This window comes from Tenrec ecaudatus, chromosome 6 (genome assembly GCF_050624435.1).
Source record: "Tenrec ecaudatus isolate mTenEca1 chromosome 6, mTenEca1.hap1, whole genome shotgun sequence".
In the NCBI taxonomy this organism is placed as follows: domain Eukaryota; kingdom Metazoa; phylum Chordata; class Mammalia; order Afrosoricida; family Tenrecidae; genus Tenrec; species Tenrec ecaudatus.
In genome coordinates, this window is record NC_134535.1 from 85124130 (window position 1) to 85145952 (window position 21823).

General features: G+C 48.5%; 2 protein-coding genes across 15 annotated transcripts in view; both read left to right on the forward strand.

The window, feature by feature from the left end:
- The first annotated feature begins 12131 nt into the window (after positions 1-12131).
- Positions 12132-15714, forward strand: RHEBL1 (RHEB like 1). Its single transcript, XM_075552985.1, has 8 exons — positions 12132-12375; positions 12954-13025; positions 13432-13499; positions 13733-13815; positions 13909-13965; positions 14349-14396; positions 14974-15055; positions 15213-15714. The coding sequence occupies exons 1-8, from the start codon at positions 12324-12326 to the stop codon at positions 15300-15302; spliced, it is 552 nt and encodes a 183-aa protein (XP_075409100.1). The 5' UTR covers positions 12132-12323; the 3' UTR covers positions 15303-15714.
- A 4008-nt stretch (positions 15715-19722) lies between these two features.
- KMT2D (lysine methyltransferase 2D) overlaps positions 19723-21823 on the forward strand; it is a 40458-nt gene continuing 38357 nt past the window's right edge. For 8 of the 14 annotated variants that reach the window (XM_075551754.1, XM_075551760.1, XM_075551762.1 and 5 more), the window contains exon 1: positions 19724-20918. The gene's annotated coding sequence lies outside the window, so the exon portion shown is untranslated. Of the gene's footprint in view, positions 20919-21823 lie in introns of all 14 variants that reach the window. The other 6 variants (XM_075551764.1, XM_075551756.1, XM_075551765.1 and 3 more) reach the window with 1 other exon arrangement.

Genomic DNA, 21823 nt, shown 5'->3' on the forward strand with positions numbered 1-21823 from the left:
AAGCTATTCTCAAGTGCGAGCTCTCTTCACACCAGCAATCTCAGCAGCACCTGGTAACTTGTTAGAAAGGCAGGCTTTGAGGTCTAACCCAGACTCATTGACCCAAACGCTCTAAGGTGGAGTCCAGCTATCTGGACTTTTAACAAGCGCCCAGGTGACTGATGTGTGCTCAAATTTGAGAGTCACAGTGGTTACACACTGGAGTGCTAACCAAGAGGTTAGTATTTAGAATCACCAGCTGCTCTGCAGGAGAAGGACGATGTTTTCTGCTCCTGTGAAGAGTTCCAGGCTCAGAAACCCACAGGGCCGGTTCTACCTCGTCCTGTAAGGCCACTAAAGAAGCACTGGAAGCATGCACTCATCTACACCAGGAAATTTGGAAGACAGCTACCTGGCCAACTGACTTCTAGAGATTCATATTTGTGCCTATTCCAAAGAAACGTGACCCAAGCGAAAGCTCAAATTACAGAACAGTATGAGTGATATCTCATACAAGTAAAATTTTACTTCAGATCATCCAACAATGGTTACAGAAGCACATTGACAGGGAACGTCCAGAAGTTCAGGGTAGTTCAGAAGAGGATGTGGAACGAGAGATATCATTGCTGATGTCAGATGGACTTTGGCTCAAAGCAGAGACTCAGAAAGATACTTACTTGTGCTTCATTGACTATGCAAAGGATTCAACTGCGTGGACCATGATAAACTGTGGATAACCTTGTGAAGAATCTGAATTCCAGAACACTTCATTGTGTAATTTGGAAATTGTACATGGATCAAGAGGCAGTTGTGCAAATAGAAAAAGGGAATATTGCAGGGTTTAAAATCAGGAAAGGTGTGCATGAGGGTTGTACCCTCTCTGATATTAGTTCAATCTGTATTTTGAACAAATCATCAGAGAAGCTGGAGTGTCAGAAGAGTGCACGGGGGAGGGAGGAGTGAAAAAGAGGAGCTGATAAAAAGGGCTCAGGCAGAAAGAAAATATTTTGGAAATGATGATAGGAACTTATGTACAAATGTGCTTGATACAATTGATGTGTGGATTGTTATAGAAGCTGTAAGAGCCCCAATAAAATGATTTTTTACAAAGAATGAAGCAATTTGTAAATTATCAAGGGTTCATGAGGGAGGGGGGAGGGAGGGGGAAAATGAGGACCAGGGGCTTAAGTGGAGAGCAAATGTTTTGAGAATGATGAGGGCAATGGATGTACAAATATGCTTGACACAATTGATGTATGTATGGATTGTGATAAGAGTTGTATGAGCCCCTGATAAAATGATTAAAAAACCCCAAACAAATAAGAAAAAAAAAAGAGTGCAGCATCAGGATTGGAGGAAGGCTTATTAACAACCTGCGGTATGCAGATGACACAGCCTTGCTTGCTGACAGTGAGGAGCAATTGAAGCACTTGCTGGTGAAGACCAAGGATTTCAGACTTCAGTGTGGACTACAGCTCAATTTAGGGAAGACCCAGATCCTCGCAACTGGACCAAGGGGTAACATCATGATAAAGGTTGGAGAAATCTTGGAGAACAGGTTGAAGTTGCCAAAGACTTTGTCTTACTTGGTCCACAACCAATGTTCATGGAAGCAGCAGCCAAAGAGATCAAAGACATTTTGCATTAGGTAAATCTGCTGCACAAGACCGCCTAGGGTATTGAGGAGCACTGAGGCTTCCTTGAGGACTTAGTGCGCCCGACCCAAGCCATGGGGGTCTCCACTGCATCATACGCATGTGAACGTTGGACATCGAATAAGGAAGACTGAACAAGATTCAATGTGTTTGAATTGTGGGGCTCAAGAAGAACAGTTAAAGTACTAAGGACTGCTAAAAGGACAAACCGATCTGTATTAGAAGAAGTAAGGACAGAGTGCTCCTTAGAGGCAAGGATGGCAAGATTTCATCTTCCATACTTTGGCCATGTTGTCAGGAGAGACCAGCCCCTGGAGAAGGACATCATGCTTGGTAAAGTGGAGGGGTGGCAGAAAAGAAGAAGCCCTTGCTGAGACGGACTGACACATGGCTGGCTGCATCAGTGGGCTCCGGCATAAGAACAAGTGTGAGGATGGCGCAGGGCTAGGAAGTATTTCATTCTGTTGTGGACAGGGTCGCTATGGGTTGGAGGGGCCTTGATGGCACCTGACGACAACAATAACAACAACCTAAGGTTGCTATGAGTTATGAACTCGATGGCAGTTTTAAAAAATTCTAAATGATTCCATTATTTTGTAAGTTGCTGGTTGTGACCCCTGGATTGAGCCCTCAGAAGACCCAAATACCTTTTCCCCACTTTTCCTGAAATGGGTTGGTGGCAGAAGTCAAGTGTAGGGGGAAGGGACCAGGAAAGAGCTGGACCTGCAGACAGGCAGAGAAGATACTTATGCATGTATTTTGGTGGTTTTTTATTTATTTTAATTTTTGGTGCTTTTTTATGGAGTGTCTAGAGAAACATATCTTTAACCAACACATCAGTTCATGTGAACATTTGGCAGGTGCCCCCAAATCCATATGTCAAAATGGAGTACATTAATTCACAGGCCCCACTACCCTTCTGCCCATATCCTCTACTTCTATAAGCTGAACTGTCATCTTCTTCTACCTTGTCACCTTTAACTAGGTCAGCAACTTCATAACTTTTAAAAATCATTTTATTGGGGGCTCATACAACTCTTATCACAATCCATACATACATCCATTGCGTTAAGCACATTTGTACACTTGTTGTCCCTTATCATTCTTAATACATTTGCTTTCCACTTGGGCTCTTGGAATCAGCTCAATTTTTTCCCTCCCTCCCCTCTCCCCCATCCCTCTCATAACTTTTACCAGGAGAGTCCTTTCTGTCATTCTCCTAGTCCAGGCTCCCATCTTCCCCCTGGTGGACACTGGTCTTCCATTAGGGCAGTGGTTCTCAACCTTCCTAATGCGGCGACACTTTCATACAGTTCTTCATGTTGTGGTGACCCTCAACCCCAACCATAAAATTATTTCTGTTGCTACTTCATAACTGTCATTTTGCTACTGTTATGAATCGGGTGACCGCTGTGAAAGGGTCGTTCGACCCCCCCAAAGAGGTCGTGACCCACAGGTTGAGAACCGCTGCATTAGGGTTTCCTGCCCCAATCCAGGCCTCCTGAGTGCATCATCCTTCACAAGGCCACCAGCATTTTCTTAAAAGCTCAGTCTCCTCATGGTACTGACCTTCTCCCTGCAAAAGAAACTACAAAGTTTACTTTGCTTATTGCTGGCTTCCCAAACCTTGTACTATTTTATGGCCTTTTTTGATAGTTCCTCATCACCTATATTAATGCTTATTTAATATTTGTCTCCAATTCTATTGGCTTTTTAAAACTGCCAACCATAGTTTCTGCTAAGCAAGAATATATGTGAAGTCTCAGTTTGGGCATTCTAGTTTTTTTTCTACTATAAATTAGAAACAATGCAACATAAAGTGTTCTTTTAAAGTTCATGTATTGAGAACAAATGTTGTGAGAATGATGAAGGCAATGAATGTACAAATGTGTTTTACACAATTAATGTATGTATGGATTGTGATAAGAGTTGTATGAGCCCCTAATAAAGCTATTAAAAAATAAAGTTGATGTATTAATAAGTCATCTTGCATACAACTAGCTGTATATTTTGAGAACCTTGCACCACTGACTTAAGGTCCTGTTCTTAAATCTGGAGTTCAAATCTCTCCTTAATGAGATGCCAGGTTGGCTTCCAGCCCTCACTGGCACTCAGTCGGTGTTCCAGGTACAGCGTCCAACCTGCATCTCCAGAACATGCTGTGTTTTCACTCTTCCCCTAGTCTTTGCCTTCTCAGCTCTAAGGTCTTGCTCGATTATTACCTTGTGAAACCTGCTGTCACTCGGCCAGGCAGAATGAACTGTTTCTCCCTCATTGCTTCCAGCGACTTAGGTTGTGATGTAGGTAAGTGGTAATGTAATTTTGCCTGAAATCATTTCCTTGACAATTTAACCTGCTATAATGTGAGAGAGATGCCCTGGTGGGTACAGTGGGCTAAGCACTCGGGTCACTAATCTAAAGGTTTGGGATTTGAACCCACCAATCACTCTGTGGGCAAAAGATGAGGCAGTCTACTCCCATAAAGATCGACAGGCCTTATAGAAACCCTAGAGAGCAATTCTCCTTTGTCCCATAGGGTTGTTGTGATTTGGAATCAGCAAGACAGCCGTGGGTTGGGTGTTTTGTCTTAGTTTCCGTGCGAGAGGGCTGTCATGCTGAGTCCTTGTAGGAGACAGATGGCACACACTCAAATAGGGAACGGAGGAAAATATGAAAGGGCTGTCTCTAATGGTGTGGACAGGCAAAAGGGGGACCAACAGGGGATGCAGAACAAACACAAAGGAACAATTTCCCAATTAAAACAACAACAAAAACACTGTGATGGAGTATTCTGAGTCTGGCATCAATCAGCAGGGTTCTGTCACCACCCCAAGGCCTTCAGGGTCAAGGGGAAGGAAAGGTTACCGAAACCCAGAAGGAGCTGTCACTGTAGTTATTGTTGTAGGTAAGAAACACCCAACATGGTCGGTGGCCTCTGTAGAGAAGCAGAACCACTGCCCGAGCACCCTGGTGGCAAACTGGCTCCTGACTTGGGCTGCTAACCACAAGGCCAGCAGTTCCTACCCACCAGCCACTCCATGTGAGAAAGATGGGACGGGAACCGTGTCTTATGACTAGACATTGACTCAATGGCAATGGGGTTTGTTTTCTGTCTTTTTATCAAATGGAATTGCTTTGTGGGAGAAAGACAAGGCTTTCTATTCCCTTACAAAGTTACAGTCTTGGAAACCCACGAGGCCAGTCCCACCCTGCCCTATGCGGAGCCGCTATGAGTCGGAATGGACTTGAGGGCAGTGGATTTGGTTGTTTTCCTGATGCTGTTGCATCCTTTGGGGCAAATACTTTCCGTGCAGCCACCGTGACCTCGCTCTCCAGTCCGGTCACTTGCTCAGCGTCAGTAGGTACGACCCTTCTAGTGCAAGGAGGAGACTTTACTGGACCCTTGGACCTCCAGGATCTGAGTGGCTAACACTCTAACTCCACAGAGTAACTTTGAGGCCATAACGCCTGCTTAGAATAAGCAGTTGGTTTTTGTTTCTTTTAAGAGGCAGCGCAGCAGGAAGAGAATGGGGGAAATAAAGACTCTGACCTTCCTTTACCTTCCAGACTCCAGAGGGGAGAAGAGAGGATCTGGAGAGACAAACAGAGGATGTTAAACTATCAAGAGCCAAAAACTCTACCATTTGGGTCTTTAGAGAAAGACCTTCAGATCAGAAAAGGAAGTAACAAGTAGTTCTGAAAGCAATATACTAGCGCATTTCAACCTAAGGTGATAATACATCATCACCTTCTCTTTGTGTGTGTGTGAAGAAATACAGTATTTTATTATTATTATTAATTAAATACTTTTATTGGGAGCTGTTGCATCTCTTATCACAATTTATACACTCATCCATTGTGTCAAGCACATTTGTACATGTTGCCATCATCATTTTTAAAGCATTTTATTTCTACTGGAGCCCTTGATATCAGGTCATCATTTCCTCCCCCTCACCTTCCCTTGATAAGTTATGGATTATTATTTTCATATCTTACCTCATCCTTTGTCACCCTTCACCCACTTTTCTGTTGTCCATGCCCCTGAGAGGGGGTTATATGTAGATCCTTGTGATCAATTCCCCCTTTTCCCCCTCACCTTCCCCTTATCCTCCTGGTATCTCTATTCTCATGGTTGGTCCTGAGGGGTTTATGGATCCTGTGTTGTGGGCTCTTATCTGTAGCAGTGTGCATGTTCTTGTCTAGTGTGATTTGTAAGGCAGAATTGAGTTCACGAGAGTGGGGATGAGGAAGCACTAAAGAACTAGAGGAAAGGTGTGTGTTTCGTTGGTGCTGTGCTGCACCCTGACTGGCTTGTCTCTTCCTTGTGATCCTTCTGTAAAGGGATGTCCAATTGTCTACTGATGGGCTTTGTGTCTCCACTCCACACCACCACCACTACCCCCGTATATGCTGAAAAAACGTTGGTTTCAAAATTAGATGATCATCCATTTTCTTGATTAAATGATCCAAAATAAAAGGAGCAGTTTGATTAATGACTCAACTTTTAGGAATTAGATTAGTCAAGTGTATACTTATAATTATGTACGCACTTCGTTACCCACAACTACTAGCCTGGTATGGGTGAGTGGATTCTGACTCACAGCGTGCCTACAGGACAGAGTAGCACTGGCCCATAGGTTTCCAGAGCTGCAATCTCATGGAAGCCGACTGCCACATCTTTCTGCTGCAGAGCAGCTGGTGGGTTCAAACCACAGCCCTTTCACTTAACAGGTGAGTGCTTAACCACTGCGCCACCAGGTCCTCTCTAGTCACTTAAAATAAGCAGATGTCTTATAAAATAATAGATAACTGTTGTTGTTTTGCTGTTTTTCCATTTGAACAGCTCCCCCCCCCCATGCTTATTCAAGCTCCTTATATTGTCAGAAGAAATCAGGTCCATACAAGATGGCATGGCCACAGTGCATTCCTTTTCATGAGCAGTCTCAATATGCCCACGAGGGCCTCTCGGAACTTAAATGTGACCACGAGACATTAACTTGAGACCATGAGATGATAATCATGAGGAAAAGGAATTGTAGAGGCCAGACCTGCCATGATGGAAACCATGCCACTTAGCCTTCAGCACTATTACGTGAGGAAGATACACCACTACTCGTTTAAGCAATTCTTACTTAGCTTTTCTAATTGCAGCTAAATAATCCTTTTTTCTTTTCCCAGACTTTAGGGCCTTTTAATGTGTCCCAGTCATTGAAGCAAAATCTCCTTCCCCCACAACAAAGTAAAACCAACTGTAGGAAAAACCCGGATGTGTAGAGGATGAAATGTGGTCTTCACAGGCTCTGTACTCAGAATGTCTGCTGAAGGCTCTGTCAAGATCCCGTCCCAATGAACTCAGAGCCCTTTCTTTTTTCCCCATACAGAAGTGGGAAAGGCAGGGACAGGAGTTATTCGAACTTCGTCTTCGTTCCTTGTGGCTCCTCTTCCTCCAAAGCTTCCTCTGCCACCATAGCATCCCAAAAGTTGCCTTTGCCCTTGGGCTTGGCCCCATCCAAGGTCACTTTGTTGCCATCGATCTTGCCACTCTCCACTGCCTCCTTGGCTGCTTTAGCATCCTCCTCATGGTTGAAGCTCCTGAAGCCGAACCCTTTGGAAGGGCCAGTTTCCCGGCGGTTGTGAGTATCCTGGCCCGATCAAACAACTCCTTCAAGGTCTCCTCAGTGGTTTCTGCAGACAGGCCAACATAGGGTGTGGGACGACTGCGGTAGCAGGTTTCCAATAAGGAGCTAAACGCTGTAGGTGGTTCTGCTTTGGGAGCAGCTGTCTGCTTGGCCATTCCTGCTTCCGTTTTCCCAGTACTTCTTTGACAGGTTCTTCCTCCCCCTCCTCATCCCCGTCATCGTCATTGTCTTCCTCATCCTCAGCCTCACTCTAGGTTTCACCAGGACCCCCTGAGCCAGTGCTTTCTTGGCGTTTAGCTGGTGTGATCTCCACAGCCTCTTCCTTTGATCCTCTGAGGCATCCTCCTCAGAGTCATGGTCAGCATCTGCTTTGTCATCATGGCCTTCGGCCTCCTCCTCCTCCTCCTCTGCGTCAAGGGCCACGGCTGATCATCAGGGCTGACTCAGATTCCTCTTTATTCTGCTCACCCCTTCCATGCTTCTTGACACTCTTGTCATTCTTCACCCCCTTTGCTGCTGGGACAGCTCCCTTTTCCCAGTGGTGGCCACCAGGTGCATTTGCCAGGTGCTGGTAGCTACTGCCCCGGGCCGGTGTCGCCACCTTTTCTGACTGGCTGGCATGGCAGCTGTCATGTTACTGGGGAGTGAGAGCTGCTTTCTTGGCTGGGTTGGCAACCACCGCCTTCTTTGTTGGTGAAGTTGTCATCTTCTTTGATGGCACTGTGGCATTTTTGTTGCCCATCTCCCCCCCTGAGGAATGATAACCTCCTCTCCACTGTTCTCTTCTTCTTCTTCATCGTCTGACATGTCTGCATCTTCATCATCCTCTTCTACCCCCTTGGGAGGAAGAGCCGTCTTCTTGGATCACCTTGGTAAGCTTCAGCGTGATGGCGGCTTGGGACGAAGGAGGGTGTGGTGCAGGATGAGTGGGCGCAGATGAGCCTACAGGAGCTCAAGCAAGGTCAAGGGCAGCCGCAGTGCTGAAGAGCCTGGAGCGGGAACTCTTGGTTGTCCACTAGAGCTCAAGACTCCAACCACATTCTTCAGATTCAAGTGGCTACAACATAGACTGAACACAGTTGGCCCTCAGCGTTCCCGGGTTCCATAGTCACAGATTCAACTAACGATGTATATGGGGGAGGGGGCAATTAAAGGGTCAAACGAATCCTTCAAAGGCTAAGGTGGAGCGGGGGCATCGAGGTGCTATTAGTGTAGCCTTGATGCTGCATTAGGTATCTTGAATACTCTTAGAGATCATTTAAAATATGTAATAGGACATACATAGGTTAGAGGCTCAAACGTAATGATTGTGAGGATGGCACGGGACTGTTTCGTGTTTTGCTCTAAGGTACCTAGGGTCACTGTGAGTCAGAACCAACTGGACAGCACCTAACAAGGATAACATAAGTTAAAAGCAAATACTGTGATCATTTTACATAGGGTGTTTGAGCATCCTCAGAATTGGGCACCAATATTTTGCAGATACCAAGAACTGACATATTAGAAAATTCAGGAGGTAGGGGGAGTGGGGAGGGAGGGGGGAAACGAGCAGCTGATATTAAGGGCTCAAGTGGAAGGCAAATGTTTTGAGAATGATGATGGCAACAAATGTACATATGCGCTTGACACAATGGATGTATGTATGGATAGTGATAAGAAGTGTACGTGCCCCCAATAAAATTATTTTAAAAAAGAAAAAGAAAATTCAGGTTAATATAGGTTGGGTACACATCATCATTTTCTGAAACAGGTATTGAAGATGACCTTGCCATCTCCAATGGAGGAATCTCAGAAGACAGGCCTGGCAGCTTACTTCTGAGGATTCAGTCACTGAATACCCTACGGGCACAATACTACCTGACACAGACGGGGCTACTGTGCATCAGAATGGCCTCGGTGCCAACTGGTAGTGGTGTCACTTATGTCTCAAGCACAAATGCCATCTCAGGCCTCCTAGGATTTCATAAAAAGAGGTGTACCCACTCTAAATCATTCCCTAGCTCATTCGTATCAGATTGTCTTTTAATTATAGTTATTGACTTAGCTTTTTCTTTTTTAGTTATTGGTTTTTGGGTCACTTAAGACTTTGTGCTGGTCATTTTTCTTTTCCCCACACCCAGAAGTATGGAATGAAGGTAGTAGTTCTACCTACTGCCCTTATGGTCACTGTTGACTATTAAATGAGATAATGCATGGAAACCACCTAACCCTATGCCTGGCACATAGAACTCTATTGATCTTTTCGCTGTCTATTGTGGAAACAGCTCAAAATGGGGCCATATCTGATCTGCTTTGGCTTCCCTATTGCCAGGAGGCAGGAATCAGACCTGCCTCCTCCCTCTATGCCAGTGGTTCTCAACCTTCCTAATGCCACAAACTTTAATACAGTTCATGTTATGGTGACTCTCAACTATAAAATTACTTTTGTTGTTACTTGAGGTAGTTAAGGTTTATTGTGCCAACCTGGCCGATAAACGCATGTGGAATTAACTGAAGACGGAGAAAGAAATGGCTGAATGAGCCTAGCCTTTCTAGTTTTCAGGTCTCTTGCTTTCTGATGGTCGGACCAGGGTGCAGCTGCCTTAGCCAGCTCCCTGCTTCAGCTGGCAAGGTTCACTTCTACAAGACAGCCCTGAAGGGAAGCCACATGGACCTACCCTGATGCAGCCCTGGGTGCTGGAGCAGCTGTGTGGAGACCCCTGCCAGTGCTGAGATGCTTACACATTCACTGACTCGACTTTCCTCCTACAGTCGGCATCATTGCATGTGTTTTGTGAGCTGGAAGAGGATTTGTACATTGGTTGCAGACATATGGGCTAATGTTGGACTTAATATATCCAAAGTAAGTGTGATGAAGTTTTATCATCCTTGCTTTTAAGGAGCACTCTGGTTGTCCTTCTTTCAACACAGATTAGTTCATTCTTCTGGACGTCCTTGGATATTCACCAACTCCATCCTTCAAAGGCATCAAATTTTTGGTCCTCTGTATTCATTGTCCAACTTCCCTATGCATATGAAGCCATGGAAAATACCATGGCTTGACAGATACACACTCAAGTGATGTCTTTGCTTTGGAACATTTTAGATTTCTTTTTTTATTCTGTAGCAGATTTTCCCAGTGCAATACTTTACTTGATTTCTTGATTGGGACTTCCATGGTCATTGATTATGGATCCAATAAAATGAAATCCTTGGCAACTTCAACTTTAAAACATATGGATAACATTGTGAGGAATTGGAATTCTAAAACTATTCATTGTGTTCCGACATAAACCAAGAGGCAGTCTTTTGAACAGAACAAGGAGACACAGTGTGGCAGAGTTATCTTCTTGCCATATTTACTCAATCTGTAAAGTGACTAAACCATCAGAGCTGTTAGACTTTATGACAAAGAATGAAACAAGAGAGAGAGACTCAAGCTGTGGTATGAAAATGACACAACTTTCCTCGTTGGAAACAAAAACAAACAAAAAACTCTCTATCATGAAGTTGATTTATGACTCATGATAGGGTCATTCGTGACCGTATAGGTCAGAGTAGAACTGCCCTGTGTTTTCAAATCTTTAACAGTTATAGACAGCTTTATCTTTCTCTCAATAAGTGGCTGGGGGTGGGGTTTGAACTGTTGACCTTGTGGCTAGCAGCTCAGGTTGTAGCCCACCATACTCCAAGGGCTCCGAACTCGCTGCTGCAAAGAGAAATTGAAACACTTACTGATGATGATAGGAGATAACAACTTTCAGTATGGTTTACAGTGGAACATAAAGAAAGCAAAAATCTTCACAACTGGACTGATTACAAGCAACACTACAGTTAATGGAGAACTATTGAGGTCCTCAAGGATGGCACTGAATGCTATCTGCTATTTCCTTGCTTATGTTTGTCTCTGTCCCTACCCCAGCCCCACCCCTAGGTTTTAAGATTTTCTCTTCCCTCTTGCTAAGCCCCACATTCCCAAAGCCAGGAGCAGTGTTTGCAACATAAATCCCCAAAAACCATTGCCACCAGTGGATTCTGACGCATAGTACTCACATGTGGGGTTCCTGAGACGGTAAATCTCCATGGGAGCAGACAGCCTCACTTTCCTCCCAAGGAAAAGTTGGGTTTAGATTTAGAACCCCGCCGACTTGGCAGTTAGCAGCCCAACACCTAGCCACAGCACCACCACCAGGCTTCTGAAAACATAAAATAGAGCCCCACAAATGCGAGCCGGTTTCAGAAAGCTCCTGGAACAATGATATTAAAAGATGATGGAAGCTCCCCGCGTATTTGTTGAATAAATGAATCTATGGATTAAAACGACCTCAGACAACTTGGTTACAAAAATTCTAGCAATTTCCTCAAGAATAAGAATTGTTTCGTGCCCACCCAGGGACGCAAAAAAACCCAAACAATTGTGATTCATACACCCTGGAAGACAACCAACAAAAGGTCGGCGGGGGGTGGGGTGCTAAAGGGCAAGGGAATAGGAGAATATTGAAAATTTTGGCCCTTTTTCTTCATCTCAAAATCACAGTGGACTTGTAAAAGGGAGGTCTGGAGTCCTTTGAGAAGAAACTCTAGTTCAGACATAGCGGGCATTTTCCAGCCATGGCTCTTCGTAGCAGCTCTGCTAGTTGGAAATGCGCAAACATCTCTAGGACCCCGGGTTCTTTCCCGTTTCTTTATGAATGAACCGGCTCCAGTCTGCGCAAGCGTAGTTCCCGGTTCTCCCGCTCCACGTGAGACCCACCCTTCCCTCCTGCTGGCGACCCCGCCCTTAGATTTTCTAATGAACCAATGGCAAGCGGCCTGGGGGGCGGAGCCCGAGGCGGCGCGGCACTGTAGTTCCCTCGGCGCCGAGCTCCCTCGCGTTAGTCGTGCTGTGTTGTGATCACGTGGCCGGCTCCGGGCGCGGCGCTTGTTTTGGTTTCCCTCTTGCTTGTCCCCGGCAGCTTCTGGCTGAGCGACTTTTCGTGCACGCCTGCTTGGCCCGCCTACCCCTTGCTCTCCTCCTCTTCGGGCTTGCTCAGCCCGCAGTTGTCCCAGCCCTTTGGGGCCGGCTCCTGCCATGCCGTTGGTCCGCTACAGGAAGGTGGTCATCCTCGGATACCGCTCAGTAGGTGAGTCTCCGCCTTGGGGCGAGCATGGATGCACCGCGGCTTGGTGGCCAGAGGGGGCGCGCTGCCGTGGGAGCCCGACCCAAAGAGGAATGGTGGCTTGGAACAAACGGTAGTGCAGAGCGAGAAATGAAAGGATGGAGAAGGAAAGGCTGGGTGCGGTGGGGGCCGATGCAGGGATGGGGGTACACAAGGGTTAATGTAGGTTTGGCTGCAGGACCGGCAGAGTGGGAGTGGGGGGAAGATTCAGTGCAGAGGGTGCAGTCTGAGGAAGGCGGGTGGTCGCAGGTGCCCTGGGTAAGGGTGGGGCCGAATAAGCGCCAGGGAATCCTGGAACCCCTCGGGAGGGGGACAGGGGAAGGCGGGGGAGACTGCCGGTGGAGCACTGGTTACATTATAGGAAAGGTACAGAAATCCTGGATGAAAAGAGGGTGGGGTAGGCTAGGGAGAGGCGTTCTTGGGACACTCACAGGTTGGGGGTACCAACACAGGGTCCCCATTCGTTCAGTGCACAGTCTGAAAGGACAGAGGCTGTCACCGTGAGTGGGGGATTTGGATACAGTTACTACCGTTCCTCACAGGGAAGACATCTTTGGCTCATCAATTTGTGGAAGGCGAGTTCTTGGAAGAGTATGACCCTACAGTGGAGACCAGTGAGTAGATGTCTCCCGTCATCTGATGGGATGGGGCTCCGCTCTCCCTAATCCCCAATCCCGAGAAGCAGAATTTCTCTGATGCTGAGGGGTTGATTTGATTAGCTATGAAATCCTTTTCAGGTAATTGTGTTCTACGAGTGGATCTTGCAAGAGTTCTGTGCCTAGGGTGGGGTTGTCCTTCCAGGATCCCTGGTGGCTTAGTGGATAATGTGTTGAGAGTTGAGGCTTTCTGCTCCCTTTAAGAAACCCAAAAGGGCAGTTCTGCTCTGTCCTAAAGAGTTGATAATGAGTCAGAACTGACTCGATGGCAGTGCTCCCTGGACCTAGTCCATCCATTCTTGCCTCCAGGATTCAGAAACGATGCTAGCCCTCGATGCTTCTCATGGCCAGTTTTTCTTTTCAGCCTACAGCAAGATAGTGACTCTTGGCAAAGATGAGTTTCACCTACACCTGGTGGACACAGCAGGACAGGTACCAACTGGGGTAGGGTTTCCAACTGTGGCACTTAAACCTTTGGAGGTGAAGTCTTGCAATAGCCTATAGCTTATTTGTAAAGTAAAATGCAAAGTAGCTGACTCAACAGGAGCTATGTTGAAAATATCTGTTGAACTAACGGGAGTAGGGAGGGACCCTGGGGTGGCACCCCACCCCTTTGCCAACTGAGTGGTGTAGATCTAGGTACTGATATTTCTATTCCTTGCCAGGATGAGTACAGCATTCTTCCCTATTCATTCATCATTGGCGTCCATGGTTATGTGCTTGTGTACTCTGTCACCTCTCAGCATAGGTAAGAGACTAAGGTTGTGAGTGGAGGGGCTGGGAGAACCTGAGGGCTACCCCAGAATTAAGATCACTAACAGCTCTATATCTTTGCTTGAAGCTTCCAAGTCATTGAGAGTCTCTACCAAAAGCTACATCAAGACCATGGGAAAACGCGGTAAGTAGCCCTAGGGGATAGAGACATCTGTGGACAGGAGCGGCTGAAGGAGAGCAGAGAGAAAAATTGGTGACATTTAGGGAGGACACAAGCCCTGGTGGCATAGTGGGTTATGTGCCAGGTCAGCGGTTTGACTTGAAACTAGCAGCAGCCCCATAGGAGAAAAATGAGGCCTTCTTTTTACTCCCGTGAAGAGGTACAGTCTTAGGAACCTACAGGGGCAGTTCTACCCTGTCCTTATAGAGTCTGTCGCTATGAGTTGGAAGTTGGGAGGGAGGATGTGGTACTGCCTGGGCTGGTGGAGGGGTGTTCAGCCCTGATGAGTGGGAGTTTGGGATCTATGGTATGAAGGGAATCTTATAGTAACTACTGTTTGCTCACAGTCTGCCGGTGGTGCTTGTTGGGAATAAAGCAGATCTCTCTCTAGCCAGGTATGTGAATCTCTGCGGCCCAGGGTGAAGGGAAGTGATCTGGGTTAGGCCCCAGCCATGCCCTGTTCCTGCCTCTGCCACAGCTTTGGCAAGTCATTTCATCTCTCCATTTACAGCTTGAAGGTTAAGATGAAATAACCCTTCTTTCTCAAAAGCCATAAGGCCCATGTGGGGCAGAGGTGGGGTTGGGGGATGGATCCCAGGTTAGGTAATGGCCCTGACTGAATGAGGAGTAAGGAATAAGAATGAGGTAGCTTAAGAAAGAAAGACGTGGGGGGAAAGAGCCTTGTTTCCTCACCAAGACCACAACTGTCACTGTTTGGAAAAGGAGAAAGTAAAGAATGATCCTGGCCTTGAGCTTTCCCTAGACCATAGACTTGGCAGTGTACTTGTGTATATATTGTTATTCGCAACGATATCCGACATCCACGCTTCACTCCTTTGTTTAGTGATATCGTCGTCTTCAGTCCTCCCAGACCTTGGGAATGGGTGAGGTCAGAGGTGGGCTGTATAGTCAAAAGGTTTTATAAACAACTAGGGGACGTGGCTGCCTCCCATGCTCCAAATTTGCTTCCAGGGAGGTCCAAACAATTGAAGGGAAGAGGCTGGCAGAGTCCTGGGGTGCGACATTCATGGAGTCATCGGCTCGAGATGATCAGGTACTTGACCTGGATATTGGGGTGGGGGGGACAGGGGAAGGGAGTAGTGTGCTTTTCTTGTGGCACTGGTTTGTGTTGGGCATGGCGGGGAAGTGGCTATTAAAATAGTATTGACATGACCGACCTGACTTTTGTCTTGACTTCCTATGTCTGGCAGCTCACCCAACGGATCTTCACCAAAGTCATCCAGGAGATTGCCCGTGTGGAGAATTCCTATGGGCAAGAGAGGCGCTGCCGTCTTATGTGAGCCTTTGGGCAGAGGGAGACTGCCTTGTTTGTGCCTCTGGCATTTGCTGGGTGCCAGTGGGGCACACCCTCAGGACTTCACGGGTATGGCTGCCAACTGTGTCTCTAGTCTTCTGGTCACATAGTTTGGTGCCCTCCAGTTTGCACACTCTTCCCAGGCTCCAAAGGCCTGGGTGTCAATGTTTACAAAGGGGCAAGGATGTCTCATGGACACTGGCCTCCAGCCCTCCGTGTTTGCTAATGAGTTATGTGATCACCTGCAACAGTGGGATGTGGGTCCTGGGCATTGTTTATCCAGGGTCCAGCCTCCCGCTTGGGTTTTGTGTGTGTGTTAGGTAAGGGGAGCTGGGGACTCCTGAAGTGGAGCTGGCTCCTTGGGGTCACAATGTATATAAACAAATAAACTTGCAAAATCTTTTATTTTGACTTCTGACTAGGAAAGGCACAGCGTGGACAATGTTCTTGGCTGTCTACCTCTCCGAGTAGTGGTGGCTGTGGTCATTTAGTGGGTGAATTTTTTCCTCCCATCTTGGACCTATTTAGTCCTTACTCCTCATTCATCTTGGACCATTATCCTAACACATACTACATGCCTTTCCCACCTTTCTATCTTGTTGGCTTTTCCTTACACAGGTATCACCACTTGGCTGCCAACCACTCCCGTCCCTGTTTGTAGGCAGATGATGGACTTAGTGCCCTCTGATTCTCAAGATCCTTAACTACAGAAACACTGCCCTCTAGCGGTCAGCTGCTACATACCGTGACCTAGCCTCTGTCCTGGGGCAGGCATTTGCATGAACTCAGGAGGGTAGGGAAGCCCCTCATTCCTAATGCTATAAGAATCAAGGAGGAGTGTGGAGGCAGGGACAAAACTATTGCGAAAGTCCAGGCGCCTCAAGAGAGTTGACTGGAGTAAGAAAGGTGCTCCTAAGTGTCTGTCTCAATCCTCCCCAGCATGTGGCTAGTACTTTTCATTAAAATGTATACACTGCCCTTCTCAAACCTTTGTGACCTTTCAGAACCTTTTCCACCCTTAGAGTTTTGCTACATTTTTTAGTTGTCCAAAGCTGTTCCTTCTGCCTTTCCTTATTGAACCATCTCAATAAGGGTTCCTATTGGGTCTATCTGGATGAAGTTTTAACTGGTCTGGTCCCATCTGCATCCGATTAAAACACCTCTCAATCGTAGAGCCTAAACTGGCCTAATACTTTCTCCAAGAACAGACTTACAAAGTCAAGTAAAATTCCCTGCCAACGAGTTGATTCTGATGAGAGAGAGCTGCCCCTGTGGTCTTCTGAGTGCAAAGTCTCATCGGTTCTCCCTTAGGTTGATGGTTTCAAACTGCTGACCTTGCTAGCATCCCAACATCATCCATGAGGTCACTGGGGTTCCTAAGGACATTGTACCTTCTCAAGGGGGTCACAGACCTCTTCTGCCAACTGGAGGAACCTGAGCCCCTGAGGTGGGTGGACAACATCTAGGTGTGGGTTTTTTTTGTTTTTTGTTGGTTTTGATTTAACCTTTTCAGTGCCTGGCTCAAGGGTGGACAGGCTTACAATTGGGATGATGGTTTCGCATGCTGGTTTTCAAAGTGCTGCCAGCAGCCTTTGCTTTTATGATCCAGAGTCCAAAAAGAAAGAAGGGCTGCTGGAAGAAGCATGTCCGGCAGTTCCAGCAGCTTACTCACAGGACACAGTTACAGCCTTGGAAACCCACAGGGGTCGCTGAGAGTCAGCAAGGACTCAATGGCAGTGAGTTTGTTTTGTGTTGTTTGTTTGAAAGAAGCTGATTCCAAAGAGCAATCTCACTGGCATAGGGGCCTCTCTGCTGTTAGAGCCTTTCTCTTTACATTTAGGTCCTTTTGCACATCTAACTTGGGATACTCCCTACGGGGACTTACCCTTCTGCTGCCATTTCCTCGAGGTTGGGGATAGACTTATAGACATCTGAGGTTTTCCAGAAGGACATCAATATGCATTCTTGACCTGGTGCCAATAAAAAATACTGGGAAAATAACTAAGTTGGAATAGTGAGCTTTTGTGACTTTGGACAGGTGTCTCTTAACACACTGTCGGAGCCCTGGTAATGCTATTGGGTAAGCCTTAGGCTGCTGAGAGACCAGCAGCTACTCCTGAGAGAAAGATGAGGCTTTATGTTCCTATAAAGATTTAAAGTCACAGAAACCTCAAATATGATCCTTGTGAGTCGGAATAAACTCGATGGCAGTGGGTTTGGTTTTGGTTTGGTTGGTAAGCCCATTCTAACTCATAGTGACACTATAGGACAGAGTAGAACTGAATTGCAACTTGGGATTTCTGAGGTGGTACATCCTCAAGGAAGCAGAGTGCCTCATTTTTTTTGGTGGGGGGCTGGTAGTTTTGAACCCTGACTTTGCCATTAACCTAAGGCTTAACCCACTGGGCTACTAGGGTGTTTCTCATAAAGTTGGGTGAAGCCTGCTTCATAGAGTTGAGATGAGAATCAAATGAGCTAATAACACTTAGCAGTTTCTGATACATAATAAGCCTTTAACTGATGGTGTTTAGCAGTGTTAGTATTGGAGTTCTTTCTGGTGAGCAACTAACTGCCTTCTAAGTGTGGAGAGTTAAAAAATATATATAAAAAACCCTCACTGCCATCGTGTTGATGCCAATTCATAGCGACCTTATATGACAGGATAGAACTACCCCCTCTGGGTTTCTGAGGCTAACTCTAGAGGAGTAGAAAGCCTGGTGTTTTTCTCGAGTGGCTGGTGATTTTGAATTGGCCTTGAGGTTGACAGTCCAGCATGGAATCCATGACACCACAGGGGCTCCGAAGAGTAGGGCAGGGCCTACCAGTCTCCATCTGATTCAGCGTTAAAACGATTCCACTCTACCTGGGATAGGTATGGGGTCACAGTCGGACTTCTTGAAGGAGATGACTGGTGGGTCAGTGTGTGCCCAGCAGAGGATATGCCTAATCCTAAATCCTGCACAGTAGGGAATAAGGTCTCATGATTTATTATGGAAGCCACGAGTCACATAGGGCTTTTAAGTTTAAACTGTGTAAAAAACAAAGAAGTCAGTCCCTCAGATGCAACATCCATATTTTGAGTGCTCAATAGCCACATGCGGCTAATGGTTATAGTGGACACAAGCCAACCTGCCAAACTCACTGCCACTGAGTCAATGTCCACTCATAGTGACCCTATAGGGCAGGGCAGAACTGCCTCTGTGATTTTCTATTATTCTTTACAGGAATAGAAAGCCCTTTCCTCTGGGGAGCGCTGGTGGTTTGGAACAGCTGTCTTGCAGATCGCAGGCCAATGTGTATAAGTACTACAGTACCATACTGGGTAGTGGATGTATTTGTGTTACAGTTACAGAAAGTTCCCTTGTACAGGGTTACAAAAATCTTTCCCTCAAAAAATTTCCCCCTATATCCTTTTTAACAAAACCAACTTAAAAATATATATTTTTAATTTTGAGAAAACCTGACCATTGGTTTAAGTTATGGCTCAATCTCCCTAGTTGTAGTTCTTTGGGCAATTTAACCTATTTTTAACACCTCAGTCTCTTCATGTGTCGTACGGAGGATAGAGAGAATTCATTGTAATATATAGTGAGCATGAGGAATCACTAAGTATATAAAGTATCTAGCACATGGTTAATATGTCTCCTGCGCACACCGCGGGCGCTTCTTGCTCATTCAGCCATATGGGGGTGGGGGTGCCTGCACGGAGTGTTTGGGATCTGTCCAGAATAACAGTACTTCAGCCAAGTAGCAGCAAGGCTCCAAGAAACAGCCCCTCTGTTTACTTAGAAAACAGGGACACAGGCCCTGGAGAGTGAGAGAGAAAGGCGAGGTGGGCGTGGGGGTCACCCAGAAAAAGAAGGGACGCTCTACACGTCTATCTTGACCGGGCGGTGTATGTGGTGATTTGTGGAGCCACTGGCAGTCCTCCTTCCTCTCATGAGGGGATTCGGGAGCCAGGAGGTACGACTAGGAACTCATTCCGGTTTTTTTCCGGGCCCCCGAACGAGGCAAGAACCCACCCTTTGCAGCGCCAGGCTCCCTGCCTCACTTTCTCCATTTGCGGACTCCAGTTCCCAGGATGCAGAGCAGCGGGCAATCTCCTGGCTCTTCTTCCATCCCCCTCCCGGGAAAGATTGCCCCTGGACAAGGCAATGGGGCTAGCTGGAGTTTCAGGGGCCGTGGACTCCCTAGAAACGGAATTAGAAAGTGGCGAGAGTCGGAGGTGAACTGCCCGGGCAGTAAAGGAGGTGGCTCCAGGGCCGGGCCGGTGAGGAGGGGGGCTTCATTCCCACGTGTCTGCACAGCGGCCGGCCCGGCGCAGCCGGGGTTAACCCGCGGCGGAGGGATCCCAAAACGTGTGCGTAGAACTGCAGAGTCACAGCCTTTCGCCGAGAGGCTGGTATCCATCCGCCGCTCCGCTCCAACACAAAATAGGGCCGCGTCTTCTCCTTTCTCCCCGTCTCGAGTGGGGTCTCCTAGGCAAAAGGCACCCCCGAATCTCGCACCGGAGGCGTCACGAATCTCTACGACCGCTGCCGAGCTCCCAGGCCAGAAAATAGCCCCTTCGCAGGAACCACCCTACCGGCCGCACAGGAGGCGGAGGGGGGGGGGGAGGCGGAGCGGCGCCGCGCTGCACTACTTTCCTCTCCGGTTGCAAATGGCTGCCTCGTTCCCCACTTTCCGCTCAGTTTCCTGACCCCCCGGCGCCGGGAGCCGGGGTTGGGCCATGCACCCCTAGGCCCCCCGCGATCACAGCCAGCTGGGGGTCGAGGAGGTGCCGCTGAACAGAGCCGGCCAGGCCGGGGGCGGGGCAGCTCCCGAAGCCCGAAGGGGAAGGGAGGCGAGCGCAGGGCCTGGAGCGGCCGGCGGGGAGCGGGCAGAGGACTCGCACCGCCCGCCCCTTCCTCTTCCTCGCCCACCTACCCTCCTCCCTTCCCCGGGGGGAGCAGAAGGTGGGGGACTCGAAGCCGCCAAGGGCGAGCGCTCGGGATCGAGGAGCCCGGCGTTGGGTGTGTGTCAGGTTCAGCCCCGCGGCCCCGCCGGCTCCGCGTCGCCTCAGCTCGCGCGGCCCCTGGGCGCCGGCCCGGGCGGGGAGAGCGGCTCGGCGCGCCGGTGAGGGTCTCTCGCTCGATCCGGGCCCGGCGCGGGGCGGCGCGGCATTCCTTCCGGGCTGCTGGGGAGGCGCCTCGACGTTCCATCTGGAGAGCCTCGACGTTCCGCCCGAGCCCGGCGCGGGCGGCCAGGGCGCTGGCCGGGCCCTGGAACTGAGAGGCCGCCCGACGACGCGGATGCGGAGCCTGCTCGCCCAAGATCAAAGCCACCGGTGCTCTCTTTGTGTCCGCTCGGGATTCGCCGCCCTGGGGCTGTCCATGGAGACCTAAACTGCTGGAACCTCAAGCAGAGAACCCTTCTTTGGCTTTTTGCTTTTTTTGGGGGGGGGGGGAGGGTGGCCACTCCGACCTGGATTTACCGTTCTTGGCCCCCCGAGGCCCCCCCGTGCGGGGGGCGGCAGTGTTCGCTCTGGCGGTTGGAGGTCGGGGAGCGGCCCGGGCTCTGGCCATGTTCTCGGATGAGGATTTCTGGATCGCCCTGTGAAGAGGTGAGTGAAGTCCGCCCGGCCAGGGCCCAGAAAGGGTTGGACTGGGGGCGCAGCCAGATGGACTATCTTGGCCGGAGTTGGCCTTTAGGTTGGAGAACGGGGTGCCAGAACTGAGGAGGGTTCTGTTGGCAGGGTCTGTCAAGGGAACCTGAGCCAGTCTCCAGGGCAGAACTGAGGCCTGGTGCCTTGGGGTGTGCCTCTTTAAAGACAGGGGGGTCAGGGAACCACGGGAGTTTGGGAACCTGGCCAGATCGCTTCTCTGCCTGTTTATTTTTGTGTTGGGGGGAGCTCGACTAAACTAGGACCCAGGCCCTGCTGCCAGCACCAATCCCAGGCTGTTGCTTCTCCCCCAGGGTTCCTCCTGGGCCTTGGGAACTGAACAACTTGGGATAGGGGGGGGGGGATGGTCCCACTGCCCGGTTGGACTTACTGCCAGGTTGGACTTTAAGGCTAGTCCTACCCAGCCGGGCACCCGAAGCAGTCCTTGGGAGACTCAAGGAACCCGAGGTCTTTTCACCAGGCCTTCTTTCATTGGGAAAAGAGGAGAGTGTGTGGAAACTGATTAGTGTGGTGAAGGGGGTGCCCTGGGCAAGCTTTAGGAGGGGCTGGGGCATCTCTGGCCTTGCCGTTCAGCTAGAAACTACCTTTGGTGGCAAAGAGACCATAGCCAGGCCTAGTGCTATCTTCACCTGCTTTGCCTTCCCTCCTCTCGGCATGGACATAATCTCCAGGGGATTATAGAGGAGGCTGTTGAGATTTGCTCCCTGTGAATGTGGGTTGCAAAAAAAAAGCTTTTGTCTCCTGCTTTCTCTGGGGCTGATGTGGAAAACTGGCTGCCCATGAACCCCCTGACCAATCCTACAAGCTTCTTCCAGATCTCCCCAGGCCTCTTCCCACCAGGGAAT

Coding starts and splice junctions, on each gene's coding strand:
- RHEBL1 (XM_075552985.1), top strand. CDS start 12,324: ATGCCGTTGGTCCGCTACAGGAAGGTGGTCATCCTCGGATACCGCTCA. Junction 13,026..13,431: donor TGACCCTACAGTGGAGACCA/GTGAGTAGATGT, acceptor TTTTCTTTTCAG/CCTACAGCAAGATAGTGACT. Junction 15,056..15,212: donor CATCGGCTCGAGATGATCAG/GTACTTGACCTG, acceptor TATGTCTGGCAG/CTCACCCAACGGATCTTCAC.